The sequence below is a fragment of the Anastrepha obliqua genome, chromosome 2 (genome assembly GCF_027943255.1).
Source record: "Anastrepha obliqua isolate idAnaObli1 chromosome 2, idAnaObli1_1.0, whole genome shotgun sequence".
Lineage (NCBI taxonomy): Eukaryota > Metazoa > Arthropoda > Insecta > Diptera > Tephritidae > Anastrepha > Anastrepha obliqua.
This window is the reverse complement of record NC_072893.1, coordinates 130,753,948-130,775,440: the sequence shown is the minus strand read 5'-3', so window position 1 is coordinate 130,775,440 and position 21,493 is coordinate 130,753,948. Positions and strand designations below refer to the sequence as shown.

Sequence of the window (21,493 nt, the reverse complement as noted above, 5' to 3'; positions counted from 1 at the left end):
GTGGGTTTGCGTGTTTACTTACAAGAAATTGCATAAAAGAGGACACAGAAGAAGAGCGTCCGCAGTCAATGAAGTCGAAATTCCAATGTGTTTCTTTTCTATTGAAAATTTATTGATCTCCAAATGAAAATCTTGAATATGTGGCAATGCTGTTCGCAGAATTTTAGAGATTTATGAAAGTGTTACAATCGAACATGCATTCTTCTTCTTCTTAATTGGCGCGATAACCGCTTACGCGATTTTGGACGAGTTTAACAAAGCGCGCCAGTCGTTTCTTTCTCGTGCTAACCGGCGGCAATTGGACACACCTTCCTCTCCTCTGCTACCACCAGCTAGTGCCGCAGCGAATACTTTCAAAGCCGGAGCGGTTATATCCATTCGGACGACATGACCCAGCCAACGTAGCCGTTGGATCTTTATTCGCTGCGCTATGTCTATGTCGTCGTAAAGCTCATACAGCTTACGTTCCATCGTCTGCGATATTCGCCGTTGCCAACGTGCAAAGGTCCAAAAATCTTACGCAGAATCTATCTCTCGAACACTCCAAGTGTCGCTTCATTGGATGTTGTCATCGTCTAAGCTTCTGCGCCATACGCGCGGACGGGCATGATGAGAGTCTTGTAGAGTCTTAGTTTTGTTCGTAGGGAGAGTACTTTACTACTCATTTGCCTACTTAGTCCAAAATAGCACTTGTTGGCAAGAGAGATTCTACGTTGGATTTCAAGGCTGACATTGTTATCGGTGTTAATGCTGGTTCCTAAATAAACGAAGTCCTTTACAACCTCGAAATTATAACTGTCAACAGTGACTGACTGACTTGGGTGCCGATACGCGAGTGCACCGACTGTTTGTTGAAAGACAGGAGGTACTTCGTTTTGTCCTCATTCACCACCAGACCCAACTTGCATTGCTTGCTGAAAAATTATATGGCAACCCTGTTCAAAAAAACTTGTAATAGTTTTTCAAACACTTCTAATTGCTACCCATGTTTCGAAATTTTTATATTTAATTTTTGACTTGTTTTTTGTAATCAATAAAATGGAGCAATTGGTGAAAGTTTAAGCACCGCTCACTTAAACAGAAAAACATTATTTGAGACCCTTACGAAAAAGTACAAAAACTAACGAGAATTGCGGAAATAATGAATTGTTCACGTAAAATGATGTGCAACGGCATCAAATACTCTTAAGTGAGAGAGATAACACTACTGGCGCCTTTTGAGGTTATGTTTAGTTAGCAGCATCTCTAACTATACTTGATCAGGCTGAAGTCAGGGGAAACCCTGTTGGAAGACCGAAACAGTTCTGACGTACAAATAGATTGTCGGAATTGAGCATAGGGGCGAAGGACCAATCGAAGAATCTAGTAGCTTGTTCCCTCCGAAGTTTCCTTAAGGGTATCAGGTGCACTTACAAATTATGTAAAATAATGTTATCTTTCCAAATAGGCAGGATTGGACCGAGGGGAAAATCTGCAAAGAAGCTTGCACCTCTGCCTTCACTGACGGTTCCCAGATGGAATCGGGAGTCGGAGCAGGGGTTTTCTCTAAATCAGCCATTTTATCTATCTCCTTTAAACTGCCGAACACTGCTAGTGTTTTTCAAGCAGAAGTCTTTGCAATCCTGCAGCCATGCAAAATGCTTAGGGAACCCTAGAGCGAGGGAGATATTAACATTTTCTCCGATAGTCAATCCGAGATCAAGGCTCTGACGACGTCATGGTGCAGAACGAAATTAGTAAGCTCCTGTAAGGAGAAAATCAAATCTCTTGGGTGTGCAAGTAACATTTCTCTGATATGGGTTCCAGGACATAGGAACATAGAGGGAAATGAAATTGCTGATAAGCTTGCCAGGAAGGCCTCAGAGGCCTCCTACCCGGTCATCAGCATCCCCTGTCAGTTGTTAAGGGGGAACTGCACAAATTATTTCTCAGGGAAGCGCAGAAAAGATGAAGCTCCATTTCTTAATGTGGTATTTCGAAAACCCTTTGGCCCCAGTACAATATACGAAGGACTCAGAAAGTCCTTTTGATTCCTCGCCATTCAATTTCCTAACTCGCAGCTGTATTTACCGGTCACTGGATGATCGGCACACACGCGGAAAAGCTAGGGTTACCATTTAACCCCCATTGTAGAAGCTGTGGGAAACTTTCAGAGAAAGAGACTGTTGAGCAGTTTCTCGGTAAATGTCCGGGTTTGGCAGCTAGACGACTACGGTCACTGGGTGCTCTTTTCTTCAACAGTCTGGGGCAGTGCGCCAACCTAAATCCAATTAATCTTCTCCATTATATCAACCGCTCTGGTTGGCTGTAGATATCTGCCTGTTGGATGTCTCATAAATGTATCAAAACGGCGCTTCAGTGCTACTTGAGGAGTGCCAGACTGGTACTTCAACCATTTCACCTACCTACCTACCTTAGTAGGTTTATCTATAATAGTAAAGCGAATGAATAAAGGCCTTAGGGTCGAAGCGATTTTCACCTTTTCTCTAACTTTAAATGGGAAAGAGCCTCACCTTTCTTGATATGAAGATTGATCTTATGATATAATGTGCTCAGTGGGCAACTTTTGGTAAGCAGAATTGGCGCTGTGGGATGAACCAAACCTAAAATGCTACGGTGCTAAATTACCAACTCATGCAGATACCAGTAGCATCTCTGTTTGGTATTCGTTTGAGTAGAGAAAGTCGAGTGATTTTCCTTTCTCACCACTACAACACACGCCTCAACAGTTGTGGTCGCAAAATTAATGGAAATAGGGTTCCAACTAATTTCACATCCCCCAGACTTGACTCCCTCGGACTACTATTTGTCTCCCAATTTTAAGAAATAGCTGGCGAAAAAATTTTTTATTCAAAACGGATGGATGTTTTTCAGACTTGGATTAATCCCATTATTCGGCAGGGATCAGCAAACTAGAACAGCATTGGACGAAGTGTATAAGCTTAAAAGGAGACTATGTCGAAGAATAAAAAGGGTTTACACCAAACAATTAAGTAGCTTATATTTTTGCACGGATTTCTCAAACGACCCTCGAACAGAAACAAATATGCTTAAAAGAAAGAGAGTGCGAAGTCATCTGCGCGAAAGACTACAACAGCAGGACAAGGAAATCAATAACCCTTCTGGCAAAAATTCGCCGTGTACAATACCGTTGTAATCCATAAAAACCGTGAGCATGGCGTTCTTTCTTAACTGACGACTTGGTCTTAGTTCATTCGGAGCTTTCCACTCCCGCGCCTGATATCTGGTTTGCGTGTCGTACTCATAACCGTACGTCTCGTCTCCAGTAATGATGCGTTTGATGAATGTTGGTTCGGATTCAGCCTTGGAAATCATGCCTTTAGTGATATCAACGTGGTCCCTTTTTTGCATGAAATTCTGGCCATTTGGGATCAACTTTGCAGCTACACGGCGCACACACAAATCATTACCTATAAAGTCCTGAATGGATTCATACGCAATGTTCAAGTCCTCTGCCTTTCCAGCTCTCTGATGGCTAATTTGCGGTTATTTATCGACTTTTCTTTCCCTTTATTGGTGTTTTCATCAGTTTTCGATGTCGACGGCGACGGCCTGTCACTACATTCGTCGTCCTCGATGGACCCACGATCTCTTCTGAAGCGTTCATGACACTCGTAAACGGCTGTCATCTGTTTTCCTTATTTCTAATATTTCTAAGGTTTTCGCACCATTCAGTCCATTTTTGACGCAATATTTAAGGGGTTATATACAGTTAGAAGGCCGAAATACCGAAATAAAGCGAATTTTCCAGAAAACTGTTAAATTTATTGATCTAAAAATTTTTACACATATTATGTTTGCTTTTAGCTGTATTTTAAGACCTAGTATTAGTAAAAATATTTATTTGGAAAGGATCTACAGCTGATCTCCGTTAGCTCCTCTAAAAAAATACAACAAAACCAGATTTCGTTAAAGTAAAAAAAATCGATTTTTTACCAAAATTTTGGCTTTAAATTGTTTATAACAAAAAAAAACAATATTTATCGGTGAGATTAATTACTAAAAAATATAATTAAGAAGCTCGTGTTAAAATTTTTAGACTATTGGTTCAGCCGTTTTCGAGTAATGTTAGTCACCGACTGTGAAAACACCATTTTGAGAAAAACCCATTTAAAGTCTGCCTTGTACTTTGAAACACTCTGAAACGCCTTTTCGAATTTGCGTATAACTTCGAAAATATTCACCGGAACGATATTAAATTTTCTGTGTGTATTCTTAAATGTATGCATTTACATTAAGAAAAAAGATTAAAAAAAATCAATTTTTCAAAATTCTAACTGTATATAATCCCTTAATACAAACTCGTTATTACAAATCCAAATTCAAATCCATTTTTAAAACTAAAATATTGAAAACACGAGCAGAAGTAGATTTACTCAGGACAGCGTAACTTTTGCAAATGTCAAGCAATGACGATAAAATGTGACAACCTAACCAAAGGAGCGCCACCGGGAGCGTTTCACGGCAGTCGATTCTACGTTACCGAAACGACCCGAATTTAACCCGCCAAGGACTATCACTCCAGCAACGGAGAATACACATATGGGGAATGTCTATGTTGCTACAGCAACAACAGCGCCACCTGGCGCTTGTTCCGCGAACTTTTTGATCAGGGTGGTATGTCGTTATGAGGGAGTGCGCTACTTGTCCGTCCATTAGTTTTCCATAGAAAATACTTCTCCCTTTTTACCCTTCCCTACCACAATTCTAGCAAACAACAAACACAGGGGATATGTTATTTTTTACATTTTATTATTTTTTTTGCAATTTTTATTTCTCTGTTCATTTGTTCGACTTTACTCACTTTGATGTTTTTGCTGCTTTAATCAATAATTTTTAATAACTATTTACACAATGTTTAAAGCATCGAAGACCATTATTATTTAATTTGTTTTTTTCAAAAAATTTCAAATTTAAACGTTTATATTATTTTTTATGTTACTTATAATAAAATTTGCGATTTTTTGCTGTTATGATACTTGTTATGCAATACAGTGAAAATAATGGGGTTAACTAGCATGTTTTGTGGGTAATTTTTGCAGGGCCGTGTATGAGGAAGAGGCAATGGACAATGCCTTGTAGACACAACTGGATGGGCTGTGCTTTTATAAACATAGTTTTTTAAATATTATATTATAAACAATATTTTCACTAATTTTATGTCTTTCAAAGAGCCAAGCAGCAGCGCTGATTCCTTGCGTTGGAGGTGAGTTTATGAAAGCAAGCAAGCAGTCAGCTAACACACACTACAAATACATACAAGGAGAACTGAACTTATTTTACAATAAAAATTTGGAAATTGAAAGCGATAACTTTTGTGTGGCTAATTTAGTTTTTGTTTTTAATGAAAAGAAACGAAAAGTGGTTTAGTTTTAAAAGCAAACAAACTCGGTAATTTTTCCACTTGAATTTTTTTCTGTGACGTATTGAGTTTTTTATAAAGAAATCCAAAGCATCTAACGCGAGGAAAACGAAATTTTATATATTTTTATTTAGCAAATAAATAAAAAAATAAAAAATATAAACTAAGTCAAAAAAAATTTTTCTTCGCAAAAGCAAATAGGCAAAAATATAACTTTAAAACTAATTTTTACAATGTTTTTATACTTTTCTTTCATTTTCAAATCCTTCTTAATATTTTATATCACAAAATTTTCGAGACTTGCATATTTTAAATTAAATTTCAAGTAGAATAGCCTTGTTTCGTATGCCGATTCGGTTAGAAGACTAAAATATAAAGTTACTCCTGCTGTTTATATTGATTTTTTATTACAATTTTGAGTAAGATCAAATCGAGTTTTTTCAGTTCAGAGACTCCAAGGCAAGAGTATTGTTTGGTATAAGAATAACGAAAATGGAAAACATATTTGATTACGTGCCGTCACGCAATCTTTCTCGGGTTTATTAGGTGCTTTAAATTTCTATGTAGTATATTTTTCGTTTAAACAAAATTTTTCATTTGAACAAAATTAAAAAGCATTTTGTAACAGCCAAAACTCTAAGGATTATTAGTCGCCATAAATTCGCGAACATTTGTAGTTACTATTTCAAAATTAAAAGGTAATGAACTGACTTTTTTCATTAAAAATTTCCAATTTCAGTGAAATTAAAAATTTAAAAGGGTTTTTGCTTCGAAAATTTTACTGATTTTTTTTTCATTGAAAATTTGCATAAATTGCCAATTTCAGTGAAATGAAAAGCTTGAGAGTTTTTTTTTCGAAAATTCTACAGATTTTTTTATTATAAATTAATACATTTTCGCTCTCTTTCTGGCAACTAATTTGCACAATCAAGTTAAAGTATGAAAATTTTTAATAATTTTATATTTATAATTTGCTTCGCGTTAAAAATTTGCATAAATTTAAAATTTCAGTGAAATTAAAAATCAGTGATTTTTCTTCGAAAATTCTACTGATTTTTCTCATTAAAAATTTGCATAAAGTGCCAATTTCAGTGAAATGAAAAATTTAAGTTTTTTCTTCGCAAATTCTATATTACTTATATTTTTTATTGTATTATACATTGTTTTAGTCAAACCAAAATATGTAAATTATCTTCACTCTCTTTCTGGCAACTAATTTGCACAGTTAATTTAAAATATGAAATGTTTTAATGAGTTTGCATTTTTAAATTTTTTGCTTTTAATTTTATTTATTTTTTATAATCTAGCGCTTGTTGTTTTAAGTTGTTGGTGTTGTTGATAGCTTTTTTTCAATTATATTTTATTTACTTTTTGTTTGTGTTGGTGTTAGCTGTTTATATATATGCATGTGTGTATGTGTGTATGCCTTTATATTTTATAGTTTGTTTCGCTGTTTTTTTAAACTATTTACTTTTTGATTTTAATATTTTTTTTTTTGCTTGCTAAAATATTTTTATCATCTTAAATTTGTTATACATAGTATTGTTTTTTTATTCTTTTATAATTTAAACAAATTTTTATAGCTGCTAATTTTACTTTCTAATTGTGGACTCTACTCTGTTTTACTTGTTTTTTTTAATTTATTTTTATAATTGCATTTAATTCAATTTCTCCTGCCTGTGTGCCAATTTTTCACAATTTTACACAGCTAATATTTAGTTACATGCAAATTTTCTATAGAAGATTCCAAATATGTTTCGAATTTTTTTTTTTGTGTTTGTTTTTGTATTCCTTCTGGCTCAATCAGCGCCTAAAATTTGCGTAGTAAATTTGTTTAATTTTGTTATGATACGATGTTGTCGCTGTTATTGTGTTCGTTTTCCAGAGAGTTAGCGATTTTGGGCTCGGTTTCAATTTTATACACTACGAAAAAAAATCAACGTAAAAATAATGACAATTATGAAAAAACTTAACATTTGTTTGCGTTAATTTTCATTGAAAAAAAACACAAACCTATTACAAATTTATTTGCTTCCATTTTCTAAACACTTTATATAACATAAATCTTCTATTCAATGCAACGAACGCAACGCGACCGAGTGATACGTAATACGAAACCTTTGCGGGAGCAAATTCAAGGCTTTTGCATAAAATTAGCATGTTTCGCGCATTAAATATCTTCTGCGTTGATACGTTACCTACTCGCTCAAATTAATGCATGCCCTATGCATTGAGTTTTTGTCGCTTTTTATTTATTTCTCTTTTTGTTTTCCTTTGCTTTACATAACTACATAAGTGTTGTTTCATTTAAAACGCCACTCTAACGCTAATTTGCTTAATAAAAACTAATCAAGTAGAGATACGATGAAAACAGCAAGCAATGACGAATTAATTGGCAATCAAAAATGCTTGGAAATACCAAAAAAAACAAACCAAGGGCGGGCGCGCGCCTATGTATGTGTGTGTGTCATTCGGCCAAGTAGATTAGGGTGAAGTGGAGCAGAGCGGAGTAGAACAGAGTAGAGTTCAGGCATGTTCCCGCAAACGTGTAAGTATGTGTTTGGGTGTATGCGCTGGAGACTAGAGTAACTCGGCACAACCACTTATTGGCTGCGCAGGCATTTCAAAGGATTACTAAAGTTGACAAAGCTTTGCTGCGCATACTATAAAAAGGCCTAAACTGCCAGAACTGCCAGAAAAGGCAACGCGCTCTCTGACGCATTTGTGTCCAGCTGAATGTAGACTCATTTAAGTGGGTTTCAAACCTTTGGCCAACGAATCGCCCCTTGCGCTGCAGCTGCCTGTTTGTAATTCACATATGGATATTTATATATATCTACATATATATAGTATATGCAATTGCTTTTGTTGTGTTCTTGTAATGTTGCTATTTGTTGTATTTTGTTTATTTTCTCTTCTTTATTTGAGGAAATTTTATAATAAATTTGCAACTTAGTCTTCGTTGCTTGCCCCACTTCTTTCTCTGACTGGTGTTTGCCACGCCTCGATACCTTTCGCCCTCTGCGCTTCATCTCCACTTCTCCTCCCCGTTTAGTTCCACATCTGACCTTACTCTGCTTAATTTGATTGCGCTTTTTTTTACATATTTTTGGTTCGTTTGTTATTGTTGATTTTGCTTGTATTTTTATTTGACAAACACAGACTGATTTCTTAACTGATCGTTTTCCGCTTGCTGCTTTCTCTCCTTCCCTGCTCTGTTTTCTGTTGCTTATTTAATGAAAATAATTTGTTGTTGGTGCTGTTTAATCATCCATCCAGGATTCGCGTCATTCTGTATACTCCCACCAGTCCTTCTCGTAGCCTTCATGTACATGATCCAAAAGCACCTTCCGACGCTTCTCGCAATACCTATGAGATAAAGAGTGGAAAATAGATGGATATAATCAAGAAGTATACAAAAAATCGTATATACGACGATTTCATAGAAAAAGAAAATTTGATAAATTTTTAATACAATATAAATATTATGTACATCGGTTTAAAATTTTGAAACATAATTTGTGGAAGCAAAATTGCATTTATTTAAACTTTTCTGCCCCGGAGAAGGCATAAACACAGGGAAAGCATAAAATTCTTGAAATAAATAAATAATTTTTTTTTTTTGAGAATAAGTTGAGAACAAAACCTTCTCGTGATCGAAAAAATCTTTCAAATAAGTTCTAACTTCGCTATTATCAAAAATTTAATGATAATAATTCCACTTTAAATTGCTTAATTTTCTCTTTGAAATTTCTTAAAATTCCAATTGATCACAAGCGCCCTGTGCCCTTTGTTTTTAGAAAAAACTAAAAGCTCCGAGAAAATGCACCGAGCGTTCAATTGCGTATTCAATGTAGTCCGAAAAGGCCAGATAGACGTAGAAAACTTGAAGTTTTTTTGACGTTTTTTTACTTTTCAACTATGGTTTTAAGTTCAAATGTACGGATTTAAGGTACCTTAAACATTGGCTTGTTGCTCTCCACTCACCTATATTTATCCTGTACTTTTTGTTTAATATCAGCCAAATTCTCTGACGTTATATCACGTTCCAAGTACTCAGATAGTTTCTCTGTTGCTGATTCCAAATCCTTTTGATTATCTTCAAAGATCATTGACTGATTATTCTTCTTCAGATAGTAGGCAAACACGTATGTGTACATGAGTGTTTGGCGGCACTGACAGAGTATATCTACAGCCTTTTTCAAGAATTGCACCTAGCAAACGAATTCAAAGAAAATTTAAATTTAGCAACCAAAGTTTTTTTTGGAATATTTTCCCGCTCACTTCGATCCAAGACATGTTGTGTTGTTGCATCTCTTCCATTTTATGCTTGACTGCCGCATATAGTTTATTTTCAAATTTCAACGATTGCATGTGATTCATATAACGATTGTAGTAATGCAAGTACCTGGAAAAATAAAAACATTTACAAATTTCTTTAAAACTTCCTATTTTAAATCTCTCCACTTACCTTGCCAAGGAGGAGCGCAGCTTCTCCTGTGCATCACGCGCCGCCTTTGCTTCGTCCTCATCGTAGCGATTGCAATTGTACCACGACGAACCGTGTGGCTCCCATGACCCCAAGCATACCCAACAGAAATCGTGTTTGCAGTTTTGATTCTTGCACACCATGTGATTGCAGCCGCCATCCTTTTCGATCGTCACATTGCACTTGGGACATTCTTTGGTGTTAGCCGCAATCCAATTAGATGTCTCCGAGTCATCGTCGCATTTCTTAATCCACTTTTTCAGCCAACAACACTTGACTGGATCGTGCCAATTCTCGCCGCATGCAAAACAAAAGACATGCCCACATTTGCAACCTACCGGACGCGAATCGCCATACGATACTTTGATTGCGTACGTACAGTCAACGGACGGACACCAGCGCAATAGTTGATTGCATTCGACAAAACTGTTTGTGATTAATTGTTGGTATTTCACTTTGACACGCGGATCCACTAGTTTGGTGACAGTAACGTCGTCAACTAAAATATCACAGCCATGCGCGGCGCACGAGATGGATTGACCGAGACCTTCGGTGACGATCTTTGTGGTTAAATACTCACGCCAACAGGCCAAACAAAAGCGATGGCCACACTCCAGACCGGTCATACTCTATAACGTACATAGGAGAAGTGATTAATGAATTAAGCAAAAAGTGACGAACTGAAAAGGAGTGAGAAAAAAAATTCTCTCTTTTACTTACATCTGGTGACAGCAATGAGAAGCAAATTTCACATTCCTCTACAGGGTTTTTGATCATCTGAAGAAAAAGCTTTTTGTTATTTCTCTGCTTACACACATAAACTGTGCGTTCACCCTACAAATTTTTATAGGTTAAATAAAAACATAACATAAATAAATAATTCAATCCATTTTTTTCTTTTGTAATTTATTTCTTTTCTACATTTTTAAGTTCAAAAAGCAAAAACGAATAAACTAGATTCCTGATTCAATTTTTGAGATAACGGAATGTACTATATACAAGTTACACAACACGTAAATAGAGCAACCCAAAGTCTGCGTTCAGTTTTAAAACGAATTAAAAATTAAACAGATGGCATTGATTTTTTTTTCATTTATCTGAAGCTGTCTGTGAATGTTGTACAAGAGCCTAAGTCTAACGATATCTGCCATGTGCTTCAGAACTTTATTTTGTTGGAACCAAAAGGTGCTTCATAAGTCAAGATTTACTGCACTCAGTTTATATTTTTTCTTTAAATATTCAAATATCCCAATTTATCTATTCTCGATTCAATAAATTTCAACTGGCCCCCACCACTTGTCACCATGCACCCACACACCGAAATTCCACTACCACCATATTTGGCTGTACCAACAAGAGTAACTCCTGATTTGCGCATCATTCCAGAAATACAAGATTTACTCTATTTTGGAAAAATTACTTTAAAAAATTATTTACATATAACTTCTGCTCAAATATGAACGAGACGTTATCAATAAAGCGGTCCGCGGATGACATATGGCAAAAACAAATTTTTTGTTTTATGGTAGGACTGTTATAAGCTTACATGGCAAATTTCAGCGTGATATGTATATATATAGTTTGTTTTCTGTGCTACTGTAAACAAGTCAAGCTCGAGTGTGTTCTTCGAATTCGCTTTTATGACTTCAATTGTCTCAAAATGTTTTCCACGGAGCGGCAACTTGAGCTTGGGAAACAGGAAAAAGTCACATGGAGCCATATCAGGCGAATACGGTGCTTACGGAATGATATTAACATTATTTTTGTTCAAATAATCGCGAATAAGACGTGATGTGTGAGCTGGTGCATTATCGTGATGCAAGAACCATGACTTGTTGTCCCACAATTCCTTCCTTTTAAGACGAATGTTCTCGCGCAAACGCTTTAAAACGTCTAAATAATATTCAGCGTTAACCGATCGGCCTTGCGGAAGGAACTCCGAGTGCACCACATCTTCGTAATCGAAAAAAACAGTCAGCATAACCTTCATTTTTGAGCGACTTTGGCGTGGTTTTTTGGGTTGATGTACGGCCCTCTTTGAACGATTTGTACCACTGGAAAACACGTGCACGCGATAGAGCAGAGTCCCCATAGGTTGCCTGCAACATTTTTAAGGCGTCTGAAGCCGAAATTTTGTTGGAATAACAAAATTTCAAACAAATTCTTTGTTCAACTTGAATTTCCATCGTTAAATTCGAAGATGTGCCACTGAGCTCGTTAAAAAATCTTAATCAAACTAAAGAAAAATAATGAAAACTGAGCAAAAATAGAAAAACTGCTTAAAAAGTTGATAAAGAAGTTAATAAGAACAAAATAAACAAACTTTTTGGCTCTTCCATTTACTAGTTGCGGCACTTACATACATCTCGTTATCTCAAAAATGAAGAAAGGAATCTGTATAATTTTTTTCATTTTGATTTGTGAACTTAAAAATATAAAGGAGAAATGCATGCAAATAAATTGATTTGAATTATATATTTATGTTTGGTTTTTATGTGAACGCAGACTTTATGGGGTGTGTGTATGTATGTGAATATATAATTGGTGCGGATAAAGCAATTTTGGACTGCAGTAAGTGGAATGGTGATGGGTGAATTGTGATGGGTGCTAGTAAAAGTTTACCTTGAGTCGACTTGGATTGGTGGATTTGTTGAATGGATTGATGACATGTGCGCCCTTGAAAAACTCTTCCGTATTACCATCAAAGTATTTCTCTAGCAACTTTTCCTTGTCCCATTTGTAATGATTCAGCAGTATGCGGATTATTGTGGGCGGTAGCTGCAGGGAGAGAAATAAGAACATTTTAAATAGACTTGTATTTAAGACAGATATTTAAAATTTAATGAAAATAATAAAAATGGTTGAAATTAACGCCTATCATCATGTCAGAATATCAATCTTCGGTCTGCAACAATTTTTTTATGGCACCAATTAAGAATGGTATAGAAAACTTTATTAGAAACCTACATACATACATATGTGTAAGTCAACTAGAACTTTTAGCCTCCACTGACACCCTCCGAGATAGAGAGACTGCTCGTCTCCAATTACCGTTAAGAGACACGCACCACATATCTTAATGGACAATGGAACTAGGTTATGGTGGTAGTCTTACGGTAAGGCCACGACCTTTGAGATATCCTCTCTTGAAAGGCTAAGCAGTTCCTTTGTCTTTCTCTTATTTATTTGCGGCCATAGTAGCCCAGCTGTTACGCCTGTGTCTTCATCTCTCCACGCCCTATTGACCTCTTAGCGAATGTTATTCTTAATTATTAATTTGCTCGTGGCCATAGGTATCCCAATGGTACTGCTATCACTGTGCAGTTGAAGAGTAGTACCTTTTCTGGCTAGCTCATCGGCTTTACAATTTGCCTCAATATCTCTGTGCATTGGAACCCAAATAAGGCTGACCTTGAATATGACACTAACATCTTTTAGGGCTGCCCGGCATTCCTGTGCAACCTCTGATCTTAGTGTAACCGCATTCATTGATTTAATGGCCGCCTGGCTATCCGAAAATATATTTATAGCAGTTTTTGTTACGGTATGTGTATTTATATACGCATCCAATTCTTTTATAGCTAGAACTTCTGCTTGATAGACGCTGCAATAGTCTGGTAGTCGAACGGATAGTTCAAGTCCTAATTTCTTCGAAAATACTATAATAAATAGCCAACCTAATTGTCTAGCTTGGAACCATCTGTATAGAAATTTAATTCCCCGCTTCTCAATGGCCTTGGTGTCTGACACGCTCTTCTTGACGGTATGCTCGTCTTGAAGAGTCTGCCGAAGGTGAGTCTAGGAATAGAATAGTATATTTCTAGCTAATGGTTATTGTGGATACTTGACTTACTTGGATATATTTATTTAAAAGGGTTACTAGTATTTAAAAAATTAAAAAAAATCACAAATTGTCAAAAATCAACGCCATTTTTTAACCAGTTGAAACTTGCACTTTCTCATACCAAATTTCAATGATCTATAAAACTGCATACCCGAAAATTTTCTAAAAATTCTAAGTTGAAAGTTTGAAATTATGATGTAAATTTGCCGATTTCTAACAAATTTTATACAAAATTGAAACTTTGCTTTGTAGGGTTCTTTATTTTTATAAAAAAATAATTGAAATTACAAAATATATATTATAATAGTCAAAACTTATCAATATAAACTTAATTATATTTACATATAAAATCAACGTAATGAGTTAGAAACTTTATTTACCTAGGGAATACATTTATATTACTGTGTATATCCGCAGTTAAGTTATATTTGAAATAAGAGCCCTTGCCCCAATCGATTTTTATAACTGCTAATATTCAATGTCATGTTATGTAAACGAAAAGAGGCATTCATATTCGAAAATCGCATGAACAGCAACAAAATTGGCAGCCACAAAAGCAGCACAAAGGGCTAAACTAACGTCAAAGCTACTATTTATAGCCTAGAAAAGTACAAACAGCTGCGCCTTATTGTAAGTGAACAAATGAAAAAAGATGTGAATCATTGCAAGATCTCTGCCACAACATGCTTTGTTGTGTATGCATACATGCATACATGTGAAAATGCCACCAAATTACAACAATATGTTATTGTTTGCAAACAAACTATTTTGCCATTGCAAGGCAAAAATGCCGAAAATACTAAAAAACTTCTGCAAAATTGTAAGTTACCAATCAAATAATTATTGCATTGCAAAGCATATGAAATGCAGTGGAAACTTTAGACGTGGCGTGTGTAAAAAGCGAAAGATTAGGTATTTATCTGTATATGTATATGCATTTCTTTTTGTATACCACTAACAAAGTGCATATGCGAGTATATACTAAATTTTTTTAAATAGGTCAACAGAGCGCCTGTATGTGGCTGTTACATATTTCGTAACTGCTCTTTACTGACACAATTGCAAATCTCGGTTTGATTTTTTCGTTGTACCACATTTCTCATGCTGTCTCCAAGACCACTCGCTCGTGTGGGAGGATATGTAGCAAAAACAATGAAAGTAACTAAGCATGCATATGTACGTTAAAGGTATCTAGTTTTTAGGAAAGCGAATACAGGCAAGGATGCAAGCTGCTGCAATAGCAAAAACATCCGTTATATCATTCCACTATAGTACAGTAAAGTGTAATTGGCAACCTTCAACGTGAAGGTCGTGAATTGCAAAATGTTGAAAGTTTTTTGTATTTTAGAGGCCCGCGACAGGCAGCACTCAGCAACAGGAAGTCATTAAGAACGACAATATTAGCACGCTGAGGTGGTATGAATGCCAGTGAACTGCCTAAAAGCGAGAATTCTGCAATGCGGAAAAATGCTGCTAATTAAATTTTGTTTCTTAAAAACTCAAATATTTTAGAAATCTTTGAATCGTATACTTAATCCGGCTGAGATTTAACTAGAATCAGGCATGTATATATGTGCATACATACATACATAGTATACGTACAAGTATATATGTCTAATAGGCCCATATATCCGTTTTTGGGTGTTTGGCTGAGCTTCTTCTCTAATTTGTGGTGAGGATCTTGATAGTGCCCTATAAATGGAGACCTACAATTTCATATCGCCTCCGAAGTGCAGTTTGTTTTTATTGCAAGCCGTTTCATGGAAAAATAAGCAACAAATACATATGTCTATCAGTTAATGCTTATTTCATTTGCCACCGTCGCCGACAGCTGTTTGGCTGTTATGACGCGTTAGTCGACCGAAATAACTAAATAAACAGCAAAATACAAATAAATCGCTTTATTTCATTTTTTTTATAACGCTACTGTACCGACTAAAATTGCAGCATTGGTATAATTTTAGAAGCAAACATTAAATATGAAAACTGATTTAGCCCGTGCATACATACATTGAATTCCGCAAGAAAAGCGCATGTCTCATTCAAGCATGTTTTCATACATAAAAACCAAACAGTCTGTCACAGAACAATTGATAACGTCAAGATGACTTAAGTGATAAAGCAAGTAAACAGAACTTGGCACGCAGATAAACAATTTACATACATGCGTACGAACGTACATCAATTTATTTTATCTTTTTAGTAAAGATATTTTTACGTTCCAAATAGTTTATGACACCCTAAATATTTACGTTATTTGCTGTCAAGATTTTACCATCTACTACAATTCTATAAGTAATTTGTAGTGTCGTATTTTTAAATTACCTTGAGTACATTGTTAACCTCATCGATTATTTCGCGCTGATGCAGTACTATTTCATCTGTGGTGAGCACTTCGTACTGATATTCCTCTGTTTCCATTTGACGATCATGTGAAGAGGGTATATCGACTTCCATACCGAAATCTTCATCGCCCTCGTCGCCGGACGATACATTTCCAGAATCGACATTCTCCATCTCGTACGAATCCTCATCCGACTCCATATTGCTATATTAACAATATTGCAAGTGTCTCGTTGCGCTCTTTTCAGTTCCTGCCCACAAAAGATGCTTCCTCAGTTGCAATTAGATACAGCCGTTTTGGTTATCGGGTGTATCAGTTGAAATATTGAGATGTTCGTGAATGGCGAAAAATCTTTGTTTGATAGCAGCAAATACCCAGAGCTTTGTACACTGTATGTTTGCGTATATCCTCAACGACTTGCTTGGTGACTAATACAGTTCCGCTCCTACCACCACTTTTGCTTTGCCCTTCACACGTTTGCAGCAGCCAATATATGTATTAATTTCACTACGCCACTTTTAGCACCTTTTCCAGCTATGCGCAACTTGAAACTCCGATTAACGTCTCCTCTGCGCTTTACCTACCTCCGCATTAATCCACTCAATTGTTTCGTTTGGCGTCTTCAATTTTATTGCTTTCAATGACACACACTTCACGGCGACTATGCTAATAGCAGCAGCAGGGACGTCGTTGATATCAAATCGACTTCGTCTTCCTTTTTTTGGCTGCCACAATGGCCGCGAACAACCGACCAGCCTCCAAGTTTCAGCAAGGACGTCGCTGCCACAGCAATTTCTTTTTTACGGTCTTTTGGAGTTGTGCAGCCGACTTCTCCAACTTTCGCAATTTGCTTTTTTGCTGGCGCACCAAAATTAAAAATTGGTATTTCTTTGCAGCTTTTATTAAAAATATTTGGTGCAGCTTTAAATACACTCACTTTCTTGGTTGTTGTTGTTGTTTTAACAGCACTTTCTTGGTACTCCCCTCCTCTTTAAAAGCAAATATTTCAATTCTAGTTAAGGGGAAAATGAGAAAAAATCGGAATTAAAACGAGTTGAAAATTTGATGCACACAAAAATTTTTTCTCAATTCGTTGAGATAATCAAAAAATCAGAAAAAGAAGCAGAGCGAAAGCAAGACAAAAATTGATGTGAAGGGAAAAAGTTCAAGGCTACTTTGTGTTGTTGTTACTCAGTTCGTTTTTTTAACCGTATGTTCAATTTGATAGAAAATTCATACTGTTTTCCTGGAAAATCACCAATACAAAATTCGTTTTGGAAACTTTGCTTTATTTAAACACGTTTTCTATGCATTGTGGAAATATATTGTTTTTGTACAAAACTTTATATGCACTTACGCTGCTTCCAAAACCAAGCACTGATTTTCCCATCGATACTTTGATTAGATTCAGAACGAAAGAAAAAAAAAACAAATTTTGCCCGCAGATTTATTTGTTTGCGTCGTTCGCGGATCGAAAATTTTGTAACCAGCAGAATGGCAATCAGCAAAAATATTATTAAAAAGGAAATGAAGGCAAAAAATAAACAGAGATAACAGCAAACAAGTAAACACAAAGCCGCGCTTGTTGTTTCTCTTCTACAACGAAAACAAACTGCTCTTTACATATGGATTAGACCAGACCAGCTATAGAAAGATGTAAATTTAATGTCAAACTGGAACATTGTGACAATACAGCGTTGCCATATTCCCACCAGTAGCATAATTGAATATGTTGATTATTGAAAATGTGGCAAGTCAGCACGTTCAATTGCTTAAATTTAATTGGGCACACTTTTTGCTATATTTATTTTATTTGAGTAGATTGCTGTCGACACTATTTTGGTGTCATTAAACTTTTTCACCGCATTTGTTTAGTTTCTTTATAGCTTTAATTTATCATATGAATGAATGAATTAGGCAACTTTGTTTTACGCACTACAGACGTCCATTGAGAGAAGCGATCAAATATTTTTTACATATTCAAGGTACACACACCCAAATACTGATTACAAAAACTTAATTACGATTTTTTCCCAATTTGCAACCGAACGAACGACAGAACTGTGCAGCACTGCACTCGCATTAAGCTTCGTATGATTTCTTTGTCCACTGTCTGGGGGTTTGCTGCCTTTGCACTGCTTTTGTTTTCTTATTTTCCTGCTGTTAGTCAGCTCCCAATGCACTACAAAACTTTAATATGTATTTTTTTTTCTCTATTTTCAATTTCTTTAAAATAAGACCACACCAATGCGACGTCAGCGCGACGACATCACCTAGCACAAAAAAATATATATATTGACTTAGCGATAATAGCCAAGTGGGAGAACTATATTCGACTTATGTATGTGCGCAACAAAAAGGTTATCCATGTCATTTCCCAATATGCATGAAGATTATTGCACAAAAACCGTTCAACCGTAGAACACGCAACGATTTTCAAGAGGTAAAACTATTTTATTTTCGTAATTGCGCGTTGAGCATCCAATATGCGCGACACGGAAAAGTTTTCATGACACTTAACGACACCGAACACATATAAATTTAAAACCAAATGAGGATGTTTCTCTTATTACCATTTAATTAAATAAGTTTTTCTCACAACAAATTTTCTGCGACAGGTTTACCAAAACACTTAACATTCACACTATTCTTGGTGCCTTAATTTAATACACACCAAGGTAATGAAAATGACAGTCAAATACACACACGCACACTTAATGGCAAATTGGGCAACGGTTTGTCTTTTCTAATTCAACTACTAATCGAAATTTCAAAGTGTAAAAGGGAGACACAAGTGCAACGCAAAGAGTTGCCAATGCATTCATTAAAAGAGCGAATGTAATAATATCTTTTCATACATTATATAGTTCAGGGCTGAGTTGATGTGCGAAAAAGAGATGAAATGAGATATTTATGTGCAGAGTCGCATGTCTCACGAAAGGTATGTTCAAGCAATGGTGAATTACTAGAGTAAAGAAGAGCTTATTTCATATGGATTCGGAATGAAAGTTTGGCCCATTTCCTAAATGCAAGTTGCAATGCATATTTACAACTCATATAGTTCCTAAATGCATTCGTGAATTTTATGGCAACGCCTCATGTTCCTAATCGGTTGGCAACTCATTTAGATGCGCATAAAATGTCAAAATCGTGCATCAGTTTTGTTTGGTATGCAAAGCGTGTTCAAAGAAACTACAATGGCAGAGTAAGTCGCTTTATTTATTATAAATATACTATTAATTTTTTATTTATGTTTGAATCTTTACAAATAATTGAAAACGTATATTTATATCTATGTTACAGAGAAAAGAAGTGGACACATGAACGCAAAAAGTTATTAATTATGACAAGACTTCGCCATGAAGCTGATTTTAGCGGCAAAAAAAAGAAACGAAATACCATTTGGGAAACTAATATATTTTGCGAGAAATTAAAGATGTGGAAAGCTCTTTTCCCTTTTCCAGAGACGATATAACTAGATTGTTTTATTATCTACTTTTGACACATGTTTTATGTTCCTAAACGCCGTTTTCATGCAAAGCTATTTTATGCAAAGCATGGTTGCAATTAAAATCTGCTTTGCATTGCATACACATTTTTTAGAGTTATGCATTGCAAACTTGAGTTTAGGAAGTCGGCCTTTTATATATGAGAGCAAAACAAATAAGTAAAAAGTTCATGCCGGTTTCACTAATCAATTTTAAATTTATCAGACTTTTAAATAGTTAAATATTAATTTAAATTAAATTTTAAACAGTTAACAGTTAAATTTCAAATTTAACAGCTTGCTAAATTTTAAAATTAATTTTTGAAGCTGGGCATTGGACTAATAACCCAATATCAAAATCTCATAAATAGTTCAATAACAAAATTGTGATATTTAGAAACAAATCATAATCGTTGTAAACAGCCATATTTTTTATACAAATGGCTTTCCAGTTGAACTAATTTTAAACGTTCAATTTTGCAATATTAAATAAAGTTTCTAAATTCACCATAGTTAAACCAACGAAAAACGAACTCTTATTGTCTAACGTGGATCTTATTTCTTTCCGCATGATTTTCCGTAGATCAGATACGAGTATGAAAGAAAATTTGTAATAAAATTTAAAGCTCCATTTGTTTAGTGTTAGTGTTAATGAAATTTTAATTCCGCAAAATTTTACGAACAAATTTATTTTTGAAGCCGCGTATTACCAGTTTGTTTGCTTATAACATGGAAAGCCTGGAGTTTTGTACCGTGATAGAACGTCATTCTATCAGTTTTTTAAAAAGAGGGTTCATGGATTTCGAGTTATGAATTAATCAAATTTTACAATCTTTAAAAAAAAAAATAAATAAATAATTGGCGCGTACACTTCTGTTAGGTGTTTGGCCGAGCTCCTCCTCCTATTTGTGGTGTGCGTCTTGCTGTTGTTCCATAAATGCAAAATAAATTTTACAATCTTTACTCTTCCAAATTACTTCGTTTCCCTCAAAGCTGGAGTTTTCATATCCCTTGAGCTCAACTTATTGAAAATAATATAAAATAAATAATTAGGTGTTTAAAGGTGGTACTGGTAGAAAAAGTAGGGGTGCGTCCTATGTCCAATTTCGGAAGAAAATTGTAATATAAACCTTCAATATTTTGATCGATATAAATTTTGATTGAATATTATCGCTTAATATTTTATAAGTCATCATATTTATATATTTATGAAGTATAATTGAATTTTCCTTAGCAAATTGATTTAAGATTTCCATATTACAAAAACCACAGAACGGCTGCGTAGATGCAAATTGCCTGTGGGACCCTGTTTTTTTTTTCATTTATCAAAGCGCAGTAAACCATAATAAAAGCAACAACTACATATAATACATGCAATGACAACAACCGCGGTTTGTTGTAAAAGCACTCGTAATGGACAAGGTCGACATTTATATAACCTTGATTGATTCAAAGTATTTACATACACTCGCACATAAGATAATAGCAAAGGCACATATCAACATATGTACATATACATATAGGTACACATAAGAGGGGTGCCCCGGGCAATGTGCAGGGACGATAAGATTAATTACAGGTGAATATATGTTTGTATGCATATATTTCTTATAGTAAAATATATCTGCGTGTATGTGCACCAAGACTGCTAGTCACGGTGATCTTCAAATAAACGTACATAAATAAAAATGTATAACAGAGAAGCAAAAAAGAAAAATCTAAATAAAACCAAATTGAAGAAAAGTAAGAAAAATACTATTATATTATATACACATGCACATATTTACTATGTATATTCATATGCTTATAATTAACGCGCGTGTAAAATTGTCAAAGCAAAGCAAAGTGTAGTAAAGTGGCGCAAAACAAAGCGTAGTAGCCGATAATTTTGTTGTTGGTATTTTAGCAAAAGTAGCAGCAATAGGAAAGCCCATACACCAATGTAT

At 35.2% G+C, this 21,493-nt stretch overlaps 1 protein-coding gene across 8 annotated transcripts; it reads right to left on the bottom strand.

Annotated features, from left to right (window-relative positions):
- Positions 1 to 7,613: 7,613 nt before the first annotated feature.
- LOC129239635 (E3 ubiquitin-protein ligase ariadne-1) lies at positions 7,614 to 18,806 on the bottom strand. 8 transcript variants are annotated; one of them, XM_054875292.1, is made up of 9 exons: positions 18,634 to 18,806; positions 16,998 to 17,072; positions 16,042 to 16,948; positions 12,495 to 12,650; positions 10,593 to 10,706; positions 9,855 to 10,501; positions 9,668 to 9,791; positions 9,371 to 9,597; positions 7,614 to 8,752 (listed from the first exon to the last, which is right to left on the bottom strand). In XM_054875292.1, the coding sequence occupies exons 3-9, from the start codon at positions 16,258 to 16,260 to the stop codon at positions 8,671 to 8,673; spliced, it is 1,569 nt and encodes a 522-aa protein (XP_054731267.1). In that variant the 5' UTR covers positions 16,261 to 16,948; positions 16,998 to 17,072; positions 18,634 to 18,806; the 3' UTR covers positions 7,614 to 8,670. The 8 variants fall into 8 exon arrangements, with proteins under 8 accessions (XP_054731267.1, XP_054731272.1, XP_054731271.1 ...); XM_054875297.1 differs by having other exon boundaries at positions 16,042 to 16,918; XM_054875296.1 differs by lacking the exon at positions 18,634 to 18,806 and adding an exon at positions 17,418 to 17,657.
- Positions 18,807 to 21,493: the final 2,687 nt, after the last annotated feature.

Excerpts from the sequence above, each read along its gene's own strand:
- LOC129239635 (XM_054875291.1), bottom strand. The coding sequence starts at position 16,260 with ATGGAGTCGGATGAGGATTCGTACGAGATGGAGAATGTCGATTCTGGA. Across the intron at positions 10,707-12,494 it reads CCAATCCAAGTCGACTCAAG|GGTGAACGCACAGTTTATGT; the intron begins GTAAACTTTTAC and ends AAAAATTTGTAG. Across the intron at positions 10,502-10,592 it reads TCTCATTGCTGTCACCAGAT|AGTATGACCGGTCTGGAGTG; the intron begins GTAAGTAAAAGA and ends TGTACGTTATAG.